The 21,470-nt window shown below is 41.4% G+C and overlaps 1 protein-coding gene across 1 annotated transcript in view; it reads left to right on the top strand.

Moving 5' to 3' along the window:
* LOC113242891 (putative adhesion G protein-coupled receptor E4P) overlaps positions 1-20,688 on the top strand; it is a 42,807-nt gene extending 22,119 nt beyond the window's left edge. The window contains exons 9-17 of the mRNA XM_026481222.4: positions 1,253-1,437; positions 2,039-2,206; positions 3,726-3,920; positions 9,305-9,537; positions 11,327-11,393; positions 11,980-12,071; positions 13,291-13,471; positions 15,876-15,971; positions 18,193-20,688. Of these exons, the coding sequence (XP_026337007.3) occupies positions 1,253-1,437; positions 2,039-2,206; positions 3,726-3,920; positions 9,305-9,537; positions 11,327-11,393; positions 11,980-12,071; positions 13,291-13,471; positions 15,876-15,971; positions 18,193-18,300 (1,325 nt within the window). The 3' untranslated portion in view covers positions 18,301-20,688. The remainder of the gene's footprint in view (positions 1-1,252; positions 1,438-2,038; positions 2,207-3,725; positions 3,921-9,304; positions 9,538-11,326; positions 11,394-11,979; positions 12,072-13,290; positions 13,472-15,875; positions 15,972-18,192) is intronic.
* Positions 20,689-21,470: the final 782 nt, after the last annotated feature.

Here is a 21,470-nt window from a genome sequence, read left to right on the forward strand (position 1 = left end):
TTTTGTTGATTGTTTCCTTCACTGTGAGGAAGCTTTTTATTTTGAAGAAGTCCCAATAGTTTATTTTTGCTTTTGTTTTCCTTGCCTTGCTTGTTATAACTACTCAGCTCTACCATTGTAGTGGGGACCATAGATGATATGTAAATGAAGGGGCATGACTGTGCACCAATAAAACTTTATGTACAAAAACAGGTGGTGGGCTGGATTTGATTCTCAGGCCATAGTTTGCCCCTGCTTTATTCCACCATCTCATTTAAATTTCTGCACAGCACGTACACTATGCATTTTTTCTTAATTTGTTTGTTGTCCATCTCTCCCACTATAATATCAGCTCTCTGATGGCAAGAACTTAGCCTGTTTTTTTTACTTTTGTATTGCAATGCCTAGAACACTGCCTGGCACACACTATTTATTATTTGATGAAAGAGTGAATAAACATTAATGAAAGAGTACATGAAAAATATCTCAAAGAGAAAGACCTAATTCTCTGGTGGGAGTGAAATACCTGCTGTATTTTCTCCAGAAAATTCCCAGTTACTGATTACTCTTCACTCCTTATTGTGAGCTGTCAGATAGAGAAGGGCGAGGGAAAAGATCTGCAAATGAGTTGGTTTTTTAAATGGAGTAAATAATAATATAGGCAGATAGTGGCTTTGGCTAAAACTGGGATGGTGGCCCATGAATAACTGCAGTTTAAGAAATATTATATCATCCTACATGCATCTAATGTGAATTTACCTTCTGTGAATTAAATTATTCTTGTGTGAAAAGGGGAGGGAACAAGGATGGAAGGGAGAGAAACAAAGACAGAGAGAGGGAAGGAGAATGAGAGAATGAATTAAAAGAATGTGTCATCCTGCATACCTTTCTAAATTAGACACCCCAGAGTGAGCTTGAGATGAAGGATGGGAATGTGTGGTTTCCTCTTTCCACCTGAGTTCCACCTGCTTTTTTGAGGACAAACATCTTGCCTCATGGCTCTAAGGCCTTGTATATATTTTTACAATACATTAATGGATATTTTGCATACATATTTCCACTATAACGTGTGGGACATTATAGTATGTATTACATATACAAAATGTTGCACCCCAAACCACATATAATGTATTGATGGAGCAACATAAGGAATTTCCAAGGGCGATTTTGACTATACGTAAGGTTTGCCCTATGACTCTCACACAAGATACTAGCATACTGATTTCCCATAATACAGATGCCTTCTAAAGTGACTTCTCTTCTGTTTTCTCAGAAAGAAGTGCAGTTGCACTTATCACTTACCAGTTTCTTTGGGATATTCTGAATGGATCCTTTTTTAATGATGGAAGAGGGACACAGGAAGTGAAACTGAACTCTCGTGTCGTGAGTGGAGCCATTAGTACGAAGAAAAAAGTATCTCTGTCTGAACCTGTGTTCCTGACCTTCCAACATATTCAGGTGAGCAAAATCCAGAGCTGGTTCTCTGTGCATTACCTCAAAAGGATGTGTTATGAGGGTCCTGCCAAGAAACTGAATCCAACTCTACTCATTCAGAGTTAACAGAACCAATAAGAAATGTTGAGGCACACAGAGATTGCCACCAAGGGAAGCTATTATCACATTTAAGCCTAAAAAGGCATTGGAGTAATGAGCATTGTTGAGCCCAGTGACAGCTGGAGACATGAAAGAAGGTTGCCCTGCTGGAGATGGAGATATCCTGAAGGAGAAGAAGCATCTGGAAGAAACACCTGACTTCCTCCTCTTCTCATCTAAGGACTTCTCACCAGTTCCTCTCATCGGTTGTCCCAATGACAAGGAGCCTGGGTAAAGCAGTTCATAAGGCTCAATCCCTGAGGCTCTGAGATGACCAGAGAAGGGCAGAATAAAGAAAGAATAAACCCCACAGCAGGTGTGGTCATATGAAACTCTTCCCCACAAGTGTTCTAGATAATGGGATTTTCCCATTCCAGTTTCCAATGCAATGCATCCATGACTAACCTATAAAATTGAGATAATAAAACCAGAAAGAGCCCCCACTTTCATCCTATTCTCTTTTCAGCCTGGTGGTGCAAGAACAAAATATTTCTGTGTCTACTGGGAAGGATCAGAGGAGGGGGGCACCTGGTCAACAGACGGCTGCTATCATGTGGGCAGCAACGATTCACACACCGAATGCAAGTGCTTCCACCTTTCCAGCTTTGCTGTCCTCATGGCCCTTGTTCCCAAGGTACCAAGATTCACAGTCCACTCCTGGTATCTGATTGTGTCCAAGAAACTCTCCATGTCTTAGAAAAAGACTCTGAGATAAGGAGTCAAGTGGAAGTAGTTTACTTGAGAGGTAATTCCAGGAAGCACCAGTAAGGGGCTGGGAACTGAAACAAGAAAAAACAGAAGCTAATGCAGAGAGCATTATCAAGCCACTCACCACTTTGGGCATCTGGAACTTAATTCCCTCTAGGGTACTCTGGGAGTCAGCGTAGGAGATGCACCTGAGTCGTCCTAACTGAACTGCAAGAGAGCTAGGCTATGTATACACCACATCCTCTCAGGCGTTGGTCGAAAACTGCATCCAGGGGGGAGGGGTTATTGATTCTGGCATGTCCATGGGCATGGGCAGAGTAAGCTCAAGCTAGCAGAGAAAGCCCCCAAACATTGGAAAGTTGGGTTGTCAGCCCCTACAGTGGTGGGGTCTAAGATGATCTGGAATCGAACATCTGTTACTCTGCGAGAGACAGTTATAACTGGTCAGATGGGAAAGAAGGCAACTGACTGTCACCAATGAAAAAGTATAGGTCCTTGAAGTTCCCAGGTCCCAACTACATCTAGGATAGGCCAGATTTAAAGAAATTTACCTAACTTCTTCCCCTATTTCTTTTAAGCTCTCAATTATTGAACATTTACTGTATGACAATCATTATGTTACACATTTAAATGCATAGCCTCATTTTATTCATTTAACAAATTTGCATATGACTGCCTGCTATATGCCAGATGCTGTTCTAGGCATTGAGGATACAGCAGAGAACAAAACAGATAAAGAAATCCCAGCCTTCGTGGAGATGACTTTGGAGAGCTATGTTGTCCAATAAGATCACCAGCCACATCTGGCTATTGGGTACTTGAAATGTGGCTAGTGTGGCTGAGAACCAACTTTTTAATTTTATTTAATTTTAATTTATTTAAATTAAGAAGCAGTGTGAATTATTTTTCCATTAAATACAACTTCATTGGTAGGACTTCATTTCACTTTTATCATTGACAATAAAAGCATCTGAATTCAGATGTGTCGTAAGGATAAAATACACCCTAGATTTCAAAGGATTAATATGAAAACAATATAAAATAGCTCATTAATAATTGTTTTACATTGATTGTAATTTGAACTGATTGCAGTTTTGTCATATTGGTTATATTATATTCAATACTTTGGACTGATAATATTTTGAATGTATACTATTAAATTAACTTGACCTGATTTAAAAAGATATGGCTACTAGAAATTTTTAAATTCCACATGTGGCTCACATATTTCTTTTGGACAGCACCAGGCTAGTAGTTTTGGTTTTTCAATAGCCTTGTGTGGTGAGTGCTATTAGTGCACTCATTTCGAAGATGAGAACATCAAATCTCAGAGAGGTTAAGTCAGTTGTTTAAGGGACTGAACTGGGAAGCCCATCAGACTCTCCATCAGAAACATAACTGCAGAACTGGAAACTATAATGGATTTTTCACTTGGCGGCTCATAGGTGGATCCTGTGCTGACCATGATCACATATGTGGGGTTGAGCCTCTCTCTGCTGTGCCTCCTCCTGGCAGCCCTCACCTTCCTCCTGTGCCAACCCATCCAGAACACCAGCACCTCCCTCCACCTGCAGCTCTCCATCTGCCTCTTCCTGGCCCACCTGCTCTTCCTCACGGGCATTGACCAGACAGAGCCCAAGGTAGGTGATTTAACCAAATCACCTTGTTGTCATAATCAAATCTAGCCATCTTGTCTTGGGGAAGGATGGGGAGAAGGCAAGAGTCAGCAGTAATGGTAACAACATGGATGGAACTAGAGGGTATTTTGCTAAGCGTAATAAGTCAGTCAGAGAAAGACAAATACAATATGATTTCACTCATATGTGGAATTTAGGAAATAAAACAGATGAACATAGGGGAAGGGAAGGAAAAATAAAATAAGATAAAAACAGAGGGGGAGACAAACTATAAGTGACACTTTTTAATTTTTAATTTATTCTATTTTTTATTTTTTTAAGCCATCACATTTTTATTATGTTCAGTTAGCCACCATATAGTATATCATTAGTTTTTGATGTAGTGTTCAATGATGTAGTTGCGTATAACACCCAGTGCTCATCACAACACATGCCCTCCTTAATACCCATCATCTGGCTACCCCATCCCCCTACACCCGTCCCCTCTAAAACCTCAGTTTGTTTCTCAGAGTCCATAGTTTCTCATGGTTTATCTCCCCCTCTGATTTCCCCTCCTTCAGTTTTCCCTCCCTTCCCGTATGGTCTTCCATGCTATTCCTTATGTTCCACATATGAGTGAAACCATATGATAATTGTCTTTCTCTGCTTGACTTTTTTCACTTAGCATAATCTCCTCCAGTTCCATCTATGTCAGTGCGAATGGTGGGTGTTCATCCCTTCTGATGGCTAATATTCCATTGTATATATTTACCACATCTTCTTTATCCATTCATCTGTTGAAGGGCATCTTGGCCTCTTCCGCAGTGTGGCTATTGTGGACATTGTATCTAAGATCTTCAAAGAATTTCTCAAACCCAATACACGCGAAAGAAATAATCAAATCAAGTAATGAATCATGGAACTTTACATCAAAACTTGGGATGTACTGTATGGTGACTAACATAACATAATAAAAAATTATTATTAAAAAAAAATACCTAGTAGTGCAATTGCTGGGCCATACGGTAGCTCTATTTTTAACTTTTTGAAGAACCTCCATACTGTTTTCCAAAGTGGCTGTACCAGCTTCCATTCCCACAAACAGCGTAAGAGGGTTCCCCTTTCTCCACATCCTTGACAACATTTGTTTCCTGCCTTGTTAATTTTTGCCATTCTAACTGGTGTAAGGTGGCACCTCATTGTGGTTTTGATTTGTATTTCCCTGATGACTAATGATGTTGAGCACTTTTTTTCATGTGTCTGTTGGCCATTTGTGTGTCTTCTTTGGAGAAGTGTCTGTCTGTTCATGTCTTCTGCCCATTTTTTGACTGGATTATTTGTTTTTTGGGTGTTGAGTTTGAGAAGTGTATAGATCTTGGATACCAACCTTTTATCTGTAGTTTCATTTGCAAATATCTTCTCCCATTCCATGGGTTGCCTCTTAGTTTTGTTGACTATTTCCTTGGCTGTGCAGAAGATTTTATCTCGATGAAGTCCCAAAAGTTCATTTTTGCTTTTGTTTCCCTTGCCTTTGGAGATGTGTCTTGAAAGAAGTTGCTGTGGCTGATGTCAAAGAGGTTACTGCCTATGTTCTCCTCTAGGATTTTGATGGATTCCTGTCTCACATTGAGTCTTTCATCCATTTTGAGTTTATCTTTGTGTATGGTGTAAGAGAATGGTCTGGTTTCATCCTTCTGTATGTAGTTGTCCAATTTTCTGAAGAGACTGTCTTTTTTCCATTGGATATTCTTTCCTGATTTGTCAAAGATTAGTTGACCATGGAGTTGAGGGTCCATTTCTGGCTATCTATTCTGTTCCATTGATCTGTTTTTGTGCTAGTATCATGCCGTCTTGGTAATCACAGATTTGTTTTAAAGATTTATTTGTTTATTTTGAGAGAGAGAGATATTGAGAGAGAGAGAGCAAGCAGGGGGAGGGGCAAAAGGAAAGGGTGAGAGAGAATCCCAAGCCAACTCCCTCCAACTCGGGGTTTGATCCCACAATCCTGACATCATGACCTGAGCTGAAACCAAGAGTTGATTGCTCAATCAACTGAGCCACTCAGCACCCCAAGAGACTCTTAACTATAGGAAACAAATTGAGGGTTAATGGAGGGGAGGTGGGTGGGGGAACGGGGTAATTGGGTGATGGGCATTAAGGAGGGCACTTGATGTAATGAGCACTGGGTGTTATATGCAACTGATGAATCACTAAATTCTACCCCTGAAACTAATAATGCACTATATATTAAGTAAATTAAATTTAACTTAAAATCTTTTTAAACAAATAAAAAAATTAAAAAATAGAGTCAGAAGTGATGGTGTTAGGGGGAAAAAGCAAGTTTCCATTTCAACTCTCCTCAGCTGTAACTCTGAATAAAACCTGTACTTTCGTTTCTCTTGCCTTTGGAGATGTGTCATGAAAAAGGTTGCTTTGGCCGATGTCGTAGAGGTTGCTGCCTGTGTTCTCCTCTAGGATTTTGATGGATTCCTCTCTCACATCAAGGTCTTTCGTCCATTTGGAGTTTATCTTTGTGTATGGTGTGAGAGAGTGGTCAAGCTTCATTCTTTTGCATGTAGCTGTCCAATTTTCCCAGCACCATTTATTGAAGAGACTGTCTTTTTTCCACCGGATGTTTTTTCCTGCTTTATCAAAGATTAGTTGCCCAAAGAGCCGAGGGTCCATTTCTGGGTTCTCTCTTCTGTTCCATCGGTCTATGTGTCTGTTTTTGTGCCAGTACCACGCTGTCTTTGTGATCACAGCTTTGTAGTACAGCTCAAAATCCGGCATTGTGATGCCCCCAGCATTGTTTTTCCTTTTCAACAGTTCCTTGGAGATTCAGGGCCTTTTCTGTTTCCATACAAATTTAAGGACTGTTTGTTCCAGTTCTTTGAAAAATGTCATCGGTATTTTGATCGGGATAGCATTGAAAGTGTAGATCGCTCTGGGTAGCATGGACGTTTTAACTATGTTAATTCTTCCGATCCATGAGCATGGAATATTTTTCCATCTTTTTGTGTCTTCCTCAATGTCTTTCAAGAGTGATTTATAGTTTCTAGAATATAGATCCTTTACGTCTCAAGTTAATTCCAGACACATGAAAAAATGTTCAAAATCATTAGCCATCAGGGAAATTCAAATCAAAACCACACTAAGATACCACCTTACGCCAGTTAGAATGGCAAAAATAGACAAGGCAAGAAACAACAATTGTTGGAGAGGATGTGGAGAAAGGGGATCCCTCCTACATTGTTGGTGGGAATGCAAGTTGGTGCAGCCACTCAGGAGAACAGTGTGGAGGTCCCTTAAAAAGTTAGAGATTGAGCTACCCTATGACCCAGCCATTGCACTATTGGGTATTTACCCCAAAGATACAGACGTAGTGAAGAGAAGGGCCATATGCACCCCAATGTTCATAGCAGCGTTGTCCACAATAGCCAAATCGTGGAAAGAACCAAGATGCCCTTCAACAGATGAATGGATTAAGAAGTTGTGGTCCATATATACAATGGAATATTACTCAGCTATCAGAAAGAACGAGTTCTCAACATTTGCTACAACATGGACGGCACTGGAGGAGATAATGCTAAGTGAAATAAGTCAAGCAGAGAAAGACAACTATCATATGATTTCTCTCATCTATGGAACATAAGAACTAGGAAGATCGGTAGGGGAAGAAAGGGATAAAGAAAGGGGGGTAATCAGACTATATATAATAAGTATATATGGGGGGGAATGAAGCATGAGAGACTATGGACTCTGAGAAACAAACTGAGGGCTTCAGGGGTGGGGGTGGGGGAATGGGATGGGCGGTGATGGGTAGTGAGGAGGGCACGTGTTGCATGGTGCACTGGGTGTTATACGCAACTAATGAAGCATCGAGCTTTACATCGGAAACCAGGGATGTACTGTATGGTGACTAACATAATATAATAAAAAAACATTTAAAAAAAAACCTGTACTTTTTGAGAAGTCATTTAGCAAGCTTACTGAGAGTCAGACTGATGGCATTAGGTAAGGTAACAATAATTCCTATAACAAATAAACTCCAAAATATCATCGACTAAGCACAAGAGTGGCTAATTTCCCCTTCTGCATCAGTAGAGGGTGGACAAATAGGTTTGAAGGGTGTCTATCCTCCAACCTCAGGCTGATGGAAGCCCTTCTGTCTTGTATGCACAGCTTTTGAGGTCATCCAAGAGTCCTTTCTATTTTCATTAACTGAAATAAGAACATGGCAGAGTCCCAAAAGGAAAGTTTATATGGGCCATCTTAGAAAGTGGTGCGCATCATGTCCCTTCACGTTCTACTGGCTATAAGTCAGTAAAGTGGTCCCACCTGACAGCAAGGGGAGCAGCGAGATGTAGTCTCTGCCTGGGAAGTCCCATCCTAGTGACAGGTCTATAGTCTGGAATCAGGGGTGGAGGGAGTTTTGAATTCTGGGTGGACAGTGCCTTTGCTACACTAATGACTTTAGCTTTTGTCTCCATTATGATCACAGTCATCAGCATATCCAGGAAGAATTGGAACTAGATGTTTTCCAAAGCTCCTTTTGACCCTAAAAGACTATGATCTCACAGCCAGAAGGTTATGAAAGCACTACTCCCCCCCCTCCCCGGGAGACAGTACACTGCTAGGGTTAAGAGTAAGTATAGTCTCTGGAGACAGTTTGGATTTCAAATCCATTTTTAATTTTTCCTAGCTATGTGATCTTGGGTGAGATTTTACCTTTTGGGCCCCAGTTTCCTCATTAGGAAATGGGCAGGGTTGGCAGAGTAGTGCTGATGCTGATTTTGGCCCACCCTCTGTTTCTGTTTAAAAAAAAAAATCTGTTTTATACAACAGTCTGTTTTGTTTATTGGAACCACAGCCACCAATGTCTGAGAGCTGGATGTCCCAGCTCAAGCAGAGTGAGCAAATTCTCCCTTCCTCTATATAAGTTTTTTTTAGACCCTCAGGTGGATTGATGATGCCCGGCCTCATTGGTGAGGGTGATCGTTACTCAGTCTCCTGACTCAAATGCTAATCTCTTCCTGAAACACCCTCACAAACACACCCAGAAATGATGTTTTCATGTTATCCGGGCATTCCTTAGCTCAGTCTAGTTGACACATAAAATTAAGCATCACACCTGCCCAAAGGGCAAGGGACATGGACTATTCATCTACCAACTCTTGTCTGTCACGGATCTGAGGACTGTTTCCAGAGCATTCATTCCTCTGCATTACTGGCCTGCTCCACACGTGGGGTAAGGATGGGGTCGGTGAAAGCTCCACAAAAGTGTGTTGCCCCCAGGCATATAGTCACAGGTGTTAGAATTAAAAATGCAGGCCAACATCCAGGAAATGCTAAGTGCTAAGGACATGACGAGGTACAGACCACATTCCTCACTCTTGTCTCCCCTCCAGGTGCTGTGCTCCATCATTGCAGGGCTGCTGCACTACCTCTACCTGGCCTCCTTCACCTGGATGCTCCTTGAAGGGCTGCATCTCTTCCTCACCGTTAGGAATCTCAAAGTGGCCAACTACAGTGCAGGCAAATTCAAGAAGAAGTTCATGTACCCTTTAGGCTATGGGATTCCAGCTCTCACTGTGGCTGTGTCTGCAATAGTAGGACACCAAAACTATGGATCACATACTTAGTAAGCATGATGTGTGCCTTTATGGTGGAAGTGGTGTCCATTTCAGTCCATTTCCTTTTGTGAATTATACTTCACAAAACCAGTCCCGTTTTAAGCAGGAATTCCTAGAACAATGGTTCTCAGCATGTGTGGGGTAGGATCCTTTTGAGACTTTTGGTGAGATCCTGAGCCTATTTCCCCAAATAGGGAAATGTACCTCTCAGACAAATGTACTTACACATAAAAATTTGAATACAACTTCAGGACACTCAGGACAAAAAATACACTTAGGAAATTCAGGGCCGGAAAAGCCCAACTGTGACCTCTGTGCATGAGAGATAGTGCATATTATGTCTCATCTTCCCTGTGATCCTGTGGGGTCAGCATCTCATACACAGGACATCTTGGTCTGAGTGCATCTAAGGAACTTTCTTATGGTCTCAGCTAAAAAGAGAGTAAGTCAGAATTCCCCACTAAAGGAATTTCTGCCTCACTGAAGACGTTTGCAAAGCTCTGCAAAGTTAGCTGAAGATGTTAGTATTTTGGCAATGGAGCTTCAGTTAGGGAGTAGGCGTGCATGTGCTAAAACAACGTGATGAAGGAGTCTCTCTTGAAGGAAAAAAAGATGTCCTGTCTCCAGCCAGAACCCTATGTCCTGCCAGAATGATTCTGGAGATCTCATGGTAGCATAGATCAGGGGTTGGCAAACTTTCTATAAAGGGCCAAATGTTAACTGCTTCTGTCTCTGTGGGCCATATGGTCTTTGTGGCAATTACTCAATGTTGCCCTTGTGGTGGGAGAGTGGCCAATTCATAGACCACATGTAAATGGATGGGTACGGCTATGTTTCAATAAAACTTTATTTACAGAAACAAGGGGTGGACTGGGTTTGGCTTCTGGGCCATCCTTTGTAACACTTAGAATAGAACGTAAGCATGGGAGCTTTTCTGCTCACTGAGTGTTGGCAATTGATTATTAGATTTACTAGTTTTACGTGGCCAGGTCGTTGTTCAGAATAATTTATACTCTCTTTGCCAACATAAGGCATGACATAATAAAGTGTCTGAGCAACAGAGTACTTGGTACATGGACTATGCTTAGTTAATGTTGGTAGGTTTTCTTGCTGCAGTTAAATAACTACTTTTACTCTCTTTCTGATAGCAGTCATTATTTTGGGGTATTACTTATTGAGCTTTACCTCTTTGCCAGGAACCATACTCAAAAACTATATACACATTATCTCATTAGATCTTTCCTACAAGATCTATATGAGGAAAACGGCCAAAGTCTGATGAAAGAAATCAAAGAAGATTCAAATAAATGGAGAGATAGACCATGTTCATGGATAGGAAGATTCAATATTGTCAAGAAGTCAGTCAGTTCCTCCCAATTTGATGTATAGATTCAATGCTTTTGAAATCACAATCCCAAAAAATTATTTTGTAGGTAATGATAAACTGATTCTAATGTTTATATAGAGAAGCAAAAGATCCTGAATAGCTAACACAATATTGAATGAGAGAAACAAAGTCAGAGGACTGACCCTCCCTGACTTCAAGTCTTGGCATATAGCCACTGTAATCATTTCATCTTTTCAATACTTCTGTCTGCCCCACTTTACACTTGAGAAAACTGAGGCTTTGAGCATACAGCTTCTATCAGGTGAGAACCCATGTCTGATTGTATCTAAAATCTAGGTTCTGAACTAAATGGTTCCCAGCGCTGGTTTGATCTTGCTACAGGAGTCTGAATTCAAGCTCTCTGCCCTCTGAGAAATAGGCAGCTCATGCATATACTTTTCTCTCAACAGCTGCTGGCTTAAGCTCGATAAAGGGTTCATCTGGAGTTTCATGGGGCCAGTGGCAGTCATTATCTTGGTGAGTGACTAGTGATTGTTATTTATGGGTGTGGCTGCCCTGGGTTGGCCAAGCATGGAGTGTGTCTTTCTGCAGAGATGGAAATGAAGTGAAGGTAAGAAAATAGAGCCTAATGTGATTAACTCCTCTTCCTGGAAATACTGTCTTCATATGTTTTACTCTTGCTCCATTATGATTCACTTGTTGCTCTGATATAATATAACTCTCCTGGGTATCCTAAAAATCCCATGTTTGTTCATTCAACAATTATTTAGCAAGTATCTACTCCGCACAGAGTGACATGTTCTCCTCTTTGCTTGCAACTTCCTGATCACATCCATTGTCCTGATATAGACACTAATAGTAACCTTTCACTTTCAAGGTGTCTTGATTTGAAGGATACATTATATAGTCACCCTTATCAAGCACCAAGTGCCACAGGTATACATACACACAATGTGCTGTATCAAAGACTAGAGCATATGCGCATAGCATCCTATGAAGCCTGTATCTTTTGGGAAAAGATACTTAGGTCTACCTCAAGTTAGGTTGCATTGCATGGCCTCAAAATAAAATTCCAAGTCAATATTTCATTCTGTGTCCACAGATAAACTTGGTGTTTTACATCCAAATTCTGTGGATTTTGAGAAGCAAACTTTCATCCCTCAATAAAGAAGTTTCCACCATTCAGGACACCAGGTAAGAAGGTCCCAAAATCAGTGGTATCTGCAGATTCTTCCTATGGGACTACTTTTCTTTGTGCCTGGGAAAGAAAACCCTATACAAAAATCTGATGTAATATTTCATGGTACTGGATAAAGGGTGTGTGCGGTACAACTTCTAGAAGTAAAAATTATAATTTTCAGGTAGCTTACTGTACTCCTTGATCTCTTCATTCGACAAATATTCATTGAATGGCTCCTTTGTGTAGCACACTCTTCATATGAAATTCATGCCAAGCGTATCAACATTATCTTCCCTCCCCCACCCCATGAGTCCACCCACTTCTGGGAACTCCATTATCCTTGGCTGTAGATGCTCAGTTCTTACTGTACTGAACTAAATGATTAAAAATAATGAAAAGCACAACTAACATTAACTAGGAACTTAGTAGATATTTGGAATTTAGCAATATTCGTTTACTGAATGCACATAACTCCAATCTATGTGGTGGGCATGACTACCATCCCCCATTGATAAGAAGAGCAAGTGCTTATTTTACCCTAAAGTAGCAAAAACCTTGTATTGGTGAGTCACGTAGAAAAAATTTAAAGGAATATCTTTCCAATTTCAGACCCTGACTTTGATCTCATCTACTTACCAGACCAATCTGACATCTCTTCGCCTTAGTGTTTTCCATCCTGGAGGGTCATGGCCTCACCCTTCTTGGCATTTCTTCATCCCTCTACATGGGTTGGATGAGGGCAGGCTAACACCCCTGTGTGCATGCGTACACACACACACACACACACACACACACACTCACACACACACACACACTCACACACTCACACATGTCAGCTCTCCCAGACAGGTGCTACTAACAACCCCATTCTGTTTTATAAAACACAATTGTCATTTGAAGAAACACAACAGCATGTTATATTCTGAAGTCATGATAGCATCATCAACACATTTCCAATACAAATTTCAAGAGGGCACTTCCACACATTTTCCAATAGATCCAGGTAAAAGACTTGCAGATAAATCACTTCCAAGTATAGGAGAAAGCATTATTCTCAGAAGCAACCATTGAAAGCATAGATTCTTCTTCATCTTTGAGTCGTATGACTGCATAGGTCACTTAGCACATGAGGTAGATGTGAAGTTAAAATCAGGTAATGTGGGCCAAGCATTTAGCACAGTCCCCAGCACGTAGTGACGAATGATACTTATTATAGCTCCTGTTCCTTTTCAGAGTCATGACATTTAAAGCCATTGCTCAGCTATTTATCCTGGGCTGTTCTTGGGGCCTTGGCCTTTTTATGGTTGAAGAGGTCGGGAAGGTGATTGGATCAGTCATTGCATACACATTCACCATCATCAATGTCCTGCAGGGTGTTTTGCTCTTTGTGGTACACTGTCTCCTTAATCGCCAGGTAAGGGTAATTATTTTGTCTTCACCAGCCAACTCCCAAAGTCTTATTGAATGGTTGTTCCCATTCTCACCCTTCTCTGACCTTGTATATTTGTATTTGGGGTTGCCTTCATTCTGGTAAAAGGGTTTAGGTGATGATTTGGTATGCTGTGTACTCTGGGTTTCATTAGCATCTGGAAATCTGAGTTCAGGGTGCCTGTGCGATTGGGTTCTGGTGAGACCTGCTCTTTTTTGCAGATGGACACCTTCTTGCTCTACCCTTACATGGGAGAGAGAAGGAGAGAGAGCTTTTATGCCTCTTCTTATCAGGACCCTAATCCTATTGGATCAGGGCTCTACCATTATGACCCCATTTAATCTTTTTTTTTTTTAAATTTTGGAGGATATGTTTTTATTTTCATTTCAGGATATGCCTTTGGATGTGTTCATAAAACTGGAATTGATATTTTTGAAGGTTGGACATCTTTTCAAATGTTTACTAGTCATTTACAGTTCCATTTTTGTGAAATGTTATGTCCTTTGCTTATTATCCTTGGGGTCTTATGATTTTATTTTTTATGTGAGTTTTTAATATACTTGGGGATATTTATCCTTTTTTATATTTGTTGCAATTTTTTTTTTATTTTGGAAAGCAGGATAAAGTCAGGCTCTAGAGTCAGACAGACCAGTGGATTACAACTCCACTAATTCCTTGCTGTGCGATCTGGATAAATTCTGTAAAATGAGGATTAAAATAATATATTGTCTAAAAATGTAGGACTTGAGTCAATGCTTGTAACTGATAAACTTAAATGCCAGTAAATGGTAACTACTGTCAGCTTGTAATTAGGAGTGTCTTAAAATAAGTATAGACCTCATTTAATCTATAAAAATCGTCATATCTTCAAATACAGTCATACTGGGAAGTTAGCGCTTTAACATATGAATTTTGAGAAGACATATTTCAGTCCATAGCAGAGCATGTATCAGTCAGCGTAAGGGAGACTCTGATGCAGTAACAAATAGCCACCGCCCCCTAATTTCAATGGTTCATAACAATAATGGTTATTTCTTGCTCATACTACATAGCTGTGGCTTGATCTACAATGTCTTTACTCTGGGATACAGGTTGAAGGGCAGCCCTTATTTAGAACTTCTTGTGGCAAAGAGAAAGGAAATCCTGGGGAAGTGTAGCTTAATTAGCTCTCTTTCATTGGGTGGAGCAAGTTGCTTGGCCATACCTGAGTTCACCAGAAAGAGGATACATAAGCCTCTTATAGTGAAGTTAACTTTAGGGAGGGGCACTGGAAAATTGGGCATAATATTCCCAAAACAGAAAGACTATAGCTCTAATGTCAGGTTATCCACTAAGTAGGTTGCTGTGTGACCTCAGCCAGCATTCTTATCCTCTCTGAGGTTCAATCTTCTCACCTGTGTACGTGGAAATATCTGCCTTACAGGGTTGAGAAGTAAAAGAATAAATCTCCTAGCACAGTCCTTGGCACACATTAAATTCTTAAATTCTTGTAAGGGTCATCATTCTATTTTTACTCCACTTAGAAGATTGGAAACAGTTTTCCTGGCTTTTTCCCCTTTGCTATTGAGCAGAACTACCATCAGTTAAGATGCTGGTGGCGAAGAGAACATCATAATACTTCATTAATTTCTCTTTCATGTTCTAGTGCCTTCTAAATGCTTGGTACTCTTCATACCCAGAAATAAAGTACAAATAAGTGCCTTGGTGAAATAATGTTGAAGATTACATATTTAAAATGTCTTTTTAAAACATGTTAAGCAGGTTTCAGGAAGGAATCTATGCAATCACAAGGAGTGGTTCAGCATAGTGGTTAGTATCAGGGCTCTGATGTGAGAGTGAGGAGGTGCTGAATGCTGGCTGTATGACCTTGGACAAGTCCATTTACTTCCAACAGTGTAAGCTTCTTTACCTTTAATTGGGAGTAAGAGAAGAACCTTTGTCATTTGGTTTATTTAGGGATGATACTATAAATTGTGTATAATAAAGTGTATTGAGATTGCTAGTGTTCAAGAAATGATGACCATTGTTATAATCACCACCACCACCACCATCACCTGCACTGTCATCATTATCATCATGACCATCATCACTTCCATGATCACCACCATCATCTTCACCTTCCTCCTCCTTGTCATTGTCAGGATCATCATCACCACCACCACTCTATAGACTCTATAGAGACTTTGTGATGCCCCACATTAAGTAAATACCCTTTCTACAACAAGGAAGTGGAATTTTAGAATGAATCAACAAAAGGATGTCCAAGACTATACAGCAAACCAGTGAGAGGATAGTTGTGGGGCTTGGCATGTGTATCTCTAGCCTCCTATTCAGGGTCCCATCTCCCTAAGCAAGCTCCTGATGTGACACAAACCTCTATATTCCTCAGGTGCGAATGGAATACAAGAAGTGGTTTAGTGGAATCTGGAAAGGGGTTGAAACTGAAAGTTTTGAAGTAACGCACTCTACGACCCAAACCAAAATGGTAAGACCAGCTTCTCTGCAATGCCGTGTACTGGCTGAACCCAACCTCTTGTACTGCCAGGAGTTTCCTGGTCTCTTGATCTGAAGGAAAAGAGAAATTGCATTACTTCCTCCATTATGCTGGTGGTTTTGGTTTTTGAAACCAAAACCAGTGGAACTCTTTTCTTTTGTCTTTTCCTTTTCCTTTTCCTTTCCCTTCCCTTGCCTTCCCTTGCCTTCCCTTGCCTTCCCTTGCCTTGCCTTGCCTTGCCTTCCCTCCCCTCCCCTCCCTTCCCTTTCCTTCCCTTCCCTTCCCTTCCTTTCCTTTCCCTTCCTGTCCTCCTTCTTCCTCCCTTCCTTCCTCTCCCTCTCTCTCTTCAGTCTTTCCATGAATATTCAAATGATATTTATCAAAAAAATTAAATTTATTTAACAATGTTCATTTAACAAAAATTTACTGAGTGTTCAGTATGTGCCAGACACTGTTTTAGGTGCTGGGGAAACAGCAGAGGATACACTGACAAAAATCCTTGCCCTCACAGAACTGATGTTCTGGAAGGGGGAGGCCAACAATAAACTCCCAAACATGGATTATACAGTATTTCACAAAGTGATGTGGGCTATGGAAAAATACAGAGCAGCAAAGAGAAATCAGGACTCATGAGGTGGAGGGCCTTTTATTTCTAGTAAGGTGGCCACGGTGACAGTCTTTCACTATCTATCATCACCTTCTATTTTAATTCTCTGCATCATGTGCCTCTCTGTATGATATCTGTCTTACTCTGAAAAAATGAAAGTGTTTACCTTTGGTCAATCTCTGCCCCCTGTAAGTTTTAGTGCTGTGGTTACTATCATTTTCCTTCTACCTAGGGCAATGCCTGGCCCACAAAAGACGCTCACTTGTTGAGTGTCTAAGATCCTTGTTTATAGATGAGGATGCAGCCTGGGAAAGTCCACATGGTTGGCCCGAAGCTACTCAGCTGGGTACCAGGGTTCAGACTCAGGTCTGTTTTCCTCTGAAAGTTGACAGCTTTCCTTGGTTGTCACCAGAGTTGTTTATCACTCCAGATCATCAACAACTTTTGGGACCAGCTTCCTGGGACATGCACTTTCAGACCGAGGACAATTCTGTTTATTGGCTGCTGACTGTGTCCTAACAGTATATGTCACTTGTTCACCCCTTGGCTGAAACCGCCAGCAGCCAAAGGATATGTCAACCTGAACTGTGTCAAAGAATTGTCCCAACACATGTGGTCTCCAAAAACACGTCGCATAGTGGAATCCATTGCATGGACTCTGGGGTTCACCCGATTTGAGTTTGAATCTTGATTCTTTCAGGTTCCAGCTGGGCAAGTAGGTTAACCTCCCTGGGCCTTGATTCATTCGTCATTGAAATGTCTGATTGACTGAGGAACTAAACAATGTACATGAAAGCACTTTGCTCTACTCTGAACCACGTCAACACTACTTGTGTGAACACCGCATTATCAGAATCAACTATATACAGGGCTCCAAACAGTAATCCTATCCCCTTATCTTTGGACAACACTTTACATTCCAAAAAGCACGTACTCAGGGTGTCTAAGTGGCTCAGCTGGTGTAGCGTCACACCCTTGGTTTCAGCTCAGGTCATGATCTCAGGGTTGTGAGATCGAGCCCCACGTTGGGCTCCATGCTCAGCATGAAATTTGCTTGAGATTCTCTCTCTCCCTCTCTCTGTACCCCTCCCACAACTTGCTCTCACACTCTCTGAAAAATTAAATGTAAAAATGAACAACAAAAAGCAGATATTCAACCTTACAGTCTTCACTGACCCTCTGTAGCATTTAGTGATCCCTCACTGTTTGAAAGGAGCCAACATGCCTGAGTTCAAGTCCCAACTCCACCACTTCCAGGCTGCATGAGCCTGTTCTAACCACTTACTGTCTCTGAGCCTCAGGACTTCATCTGTACGATGAGGATGGTTATAGTATCTGTCTCTTCATGAGAAGAAAGCGAGGCCATATGTGTTAAGAACTTCGAATGCTGCTTGGCACACAGTAAACAAACACCCTGTAAATGTTTGTGAAAAGATCAGATAAATAAAAAGACCATCATAGATGGTGTTGGGGGGAGGAAAGGCTCTAGAGTCAGAGATTAGGATCTCTTTACTGAGCTTTGGACCTTAGAGAGATTCTGGCTTGTCATTTCCTGAGGTGTTAATTTCTCTTCAGCTTGTTCTACATATTATCTCCCCCAAATAGGAGGAACCAGGGACATCATCAGAAGTCTTTCGCAGAAGAGACGCGTCTTCCATGCAACCACAGCCTCAGACTCCTGTCTCTGCCTTTTGGCTAGGAGCGGAAAACTGAGCTGCTTCTGAACAGCGCCCCCTGTGGTCACACGTGGATCAGACAAATGCCACCATCTGTATCTTCCTCCTGAAAGCAGCTGAGGCTTTTCTCTATTTTGGCTTCTTGCTCCATGGAAAAAAGGGGTCATGGGGAGACCTCTGAGACCCATACCCAGTATTGTATATCACGTGCCCTTAAATGTTCAAAGAATAATTTTTAATAATCAAGGAAATATGGGGATTTTCTTCCAGGTATCACTATCTTGCCCAGGATTTTTGATCGACGTCTAGATTCACCCAGCAGGTTTCTCTCTCTGGGCATTGGGTTGCATTTTATGCTCCTGAAGATTTTGCAAACTCAACATTTTCAGAATTCAATAATTCCCCTGTGAATTAATATAAAAAAGGGGGTTGCATTCTTGTGATGCAAGATTCCACAATCCCGCTTAGGAGTGTGTTGTCAACAGGAAGGATCTTGTGGTCAGGAGACCAGCACTGTCTTCTTCGCTTGATGACTTTCAAGCCTACCCATTTATTGGGTTAATTTTGTTTTCTTAGTGTCATCTGGAATGTGTTTTTGTGGAAATGCTTCCAAACCAACAGCATGAAGATCACAGTAGTTGTTTGGCCTTATGTGTTTTCTTTTAATATTTCTAATTTCTTTTTCAAAGTAATTGGATTCTAGGAGTGTTTTTCAGCACTGGAATTAATAAATGCATAGCTAACTTTGTTACTAGATGGTGTTTTAAAACCAATTTTACATGATAACATCAGGAAACGAAAAAATAGCAGCCGAGAGTCGCCATGATTCATTTGAAGAGGTTTCATGTGCATGTTTAGGTGGTGGACCAAACTGTGTCCCTTTACTGCTTAATCAGCTCAAGTGTCTCTTCCACATGGCAGCGATGCAACCAGTCTATGATTCACTCCACTTGCTGGCCTTAAAATTATGTGATTCCTCTTGAATAGTTAAAATTTTGGGAGATTCACATGGTTTCAAAAGATGTGCATGAATGAAACTTCCCGGGCAGTTGACAAATCCTTGCACTTAAGACCCACAAGTGTTGCTGCTCTTTTTGTGTCCCAGACAGTTGCCAGAAGAGGATAAACCAGCCGAATGTTCTAGGTGCTGCGGGTTTGGACCTCTCTATTCAATGTTTTTCCTCCGTCTCAACACAAAGTATGCTTTCTTTCTCTTTTCTGCCTCTCTCACCCATTTGCTTTCGTTAAGAACGAACTTCTACATCCTTCAAGAGGCTTTTCTTCTACTAGTTCTCAGAAATCCATCTCCCCTACTTGCTCTATTATCATCCGTATGACTTGACTTACCCTGTATTTTGTAGGCTGTTTCACACATGATGTGTGTGCTTGTAAATCATGCCTGCTTGGATCATAAACTTCTGGAAGGCCAGAATGATAAATGTTTTAATGATAAATTTAAAAGGTGATAAGTGAAATGTTCCTTGCCTCGACTTAGAGCATTACTTCTCAAGGTCCGCACTGTTGAATTTTGGGCTGGATAATTCTTGGTTGTAGGCAGCTATCCTGCACATTGTGGGATGTTGAACAGCATCCCTGGCCTCTACCAGCTGTCAGTAACCGCCCCACCCCACACACCCATTGCAGCAATCAAAAATGTCTCCAGACGTTGCCGCCTGGGAAGGTTGAGAATCACTGGTCTAGGCATTAGTTTATAGTGAACAGGCAACTGCTGAAAAGTCTTTGTGATCAACCAGCTGTTCCAGGAAATGAATAATCGACCAGAGACCAGAACGTAGTTGCTTAGAGCCTACTCTGTACTCAGAGGTGGTGGTATATGTGGGGAATACCTCTTGTGTTGTCTGCCCAGCTTTTCTTTTCTGGGAACTTCCCACCCCACTGAGGCAGAAGCCATTCACCAAAACCCACTTCTGCTTCTATGCAACATGCACTTTTGCTTAGAAGGGCCCATGCTTGAGTTAGTGCCCCAGAGGAGAGGAAAGAAAACTAAGGGTCTCCAAGCTGGGAGCTCTTAAGGTTTTCTTTTATTGCAGCACAGAACAGAAGAGGCCCACTCCTGCCTCAGGAGTGGCAGGGAGCTTGTGTTCCCTCCCAGAGTGCTCTTTATCCCTAATGTCTGCATGACATTAGTCTCTCTTCACACACTATGCTCTCTTCACACACCACCTTGGCAATGAAGCTGTCCCCGATCTCTATCACCTTTCCCTACTTTATCAGCCTCGATGGACTCAGCACTGTTGCACAGACATTTACTTATTATTTGGTTTACTTCTTGTGTTCTCACTGGAGTGTCCATACCACGTGGGCAGGGGTTTTTGTCTGTTTTATGCATCACCGTAATCTTGGTGTTTAGAATAATATCCAGCACATAGTAAGTGCTCAATAAATATTCTTGTTTTATGATGCACTTGCTGATTGGTCCTTCTTGTTCCTGGTTAAGTTCTTACACTCTCTGCTACTGTCTGTCTTGGTCATCATTTCTCACCCCCACGCCTCCTTATATTTTTGCTATATTTATGCATACATACAGATAAACACTCAGTAGAAAAGACAGAAGCCTCGCCTATGTCTACAATTAGAAGACAGCATTGCCAGGGTGTCAGCTGTCTTCCATGATACCTTTGCCTTTGGTGTAGAAGGCGCACCCCATGTGCCACATAACTTTGTCCCTACTGGCCATCACTGACTGCAACAGTGTGGTCACCCAGGAAGGGTCAGTTCATTCACTTGTCCTCTAACCCACCAGATTTTCTCTCTTAAGCCTTTGAACTAAGGGACCAGAATGGACCTGGCAGCTGTTCAAGAAAAAATATTATTCGAACTCCTAGAGAAATGTGATTTAAGGGCACTTGTTAGAGAACAGTAATGCAGGCTTTATTCAAGCGGGGGAACATCGCGATGGGTGTAGGGACCAGTACAATAGGGTCTTGGAGTCAGGGAGGAGATTGGACTCAGTTCTGATTCGAACAGTGACAAGATTTATATCGAGGATTTATATCAAGGGAGCAAGGTGGGGGTCAGGGGATGTAAAATCACCTAGAGGAAACATCAGAACCAGGAGAATTCTTTTTTTTTTTAAGATTTTATTTATTTATTTGACAGAGAGAGATAGCCAGCGAGAGAGGGAACACAAGCAGGGGGAGTGGGAGAGGAAGAAGCAGGCTCCCAGCGGAGGATCCTGATGTGGGG

The sequence above is a fragment of the Ursus arctos genome, unplaced genomic scaffold, assembly GCF_023065955.2.
Source record: "Ursus arctos isolate Adak ecotype North America unplaced genomic scaffold, UrsArc2.0 scaffold_14, whole genome shotgun sequence".
In the NCBI taxonomy this organism is placed as follows: domain Eukaryota; kingdom Metazoa; phylum Chordata; class Mammalia; order Carnivora; family Ursidae; genus Ursus; species Ursus arctos.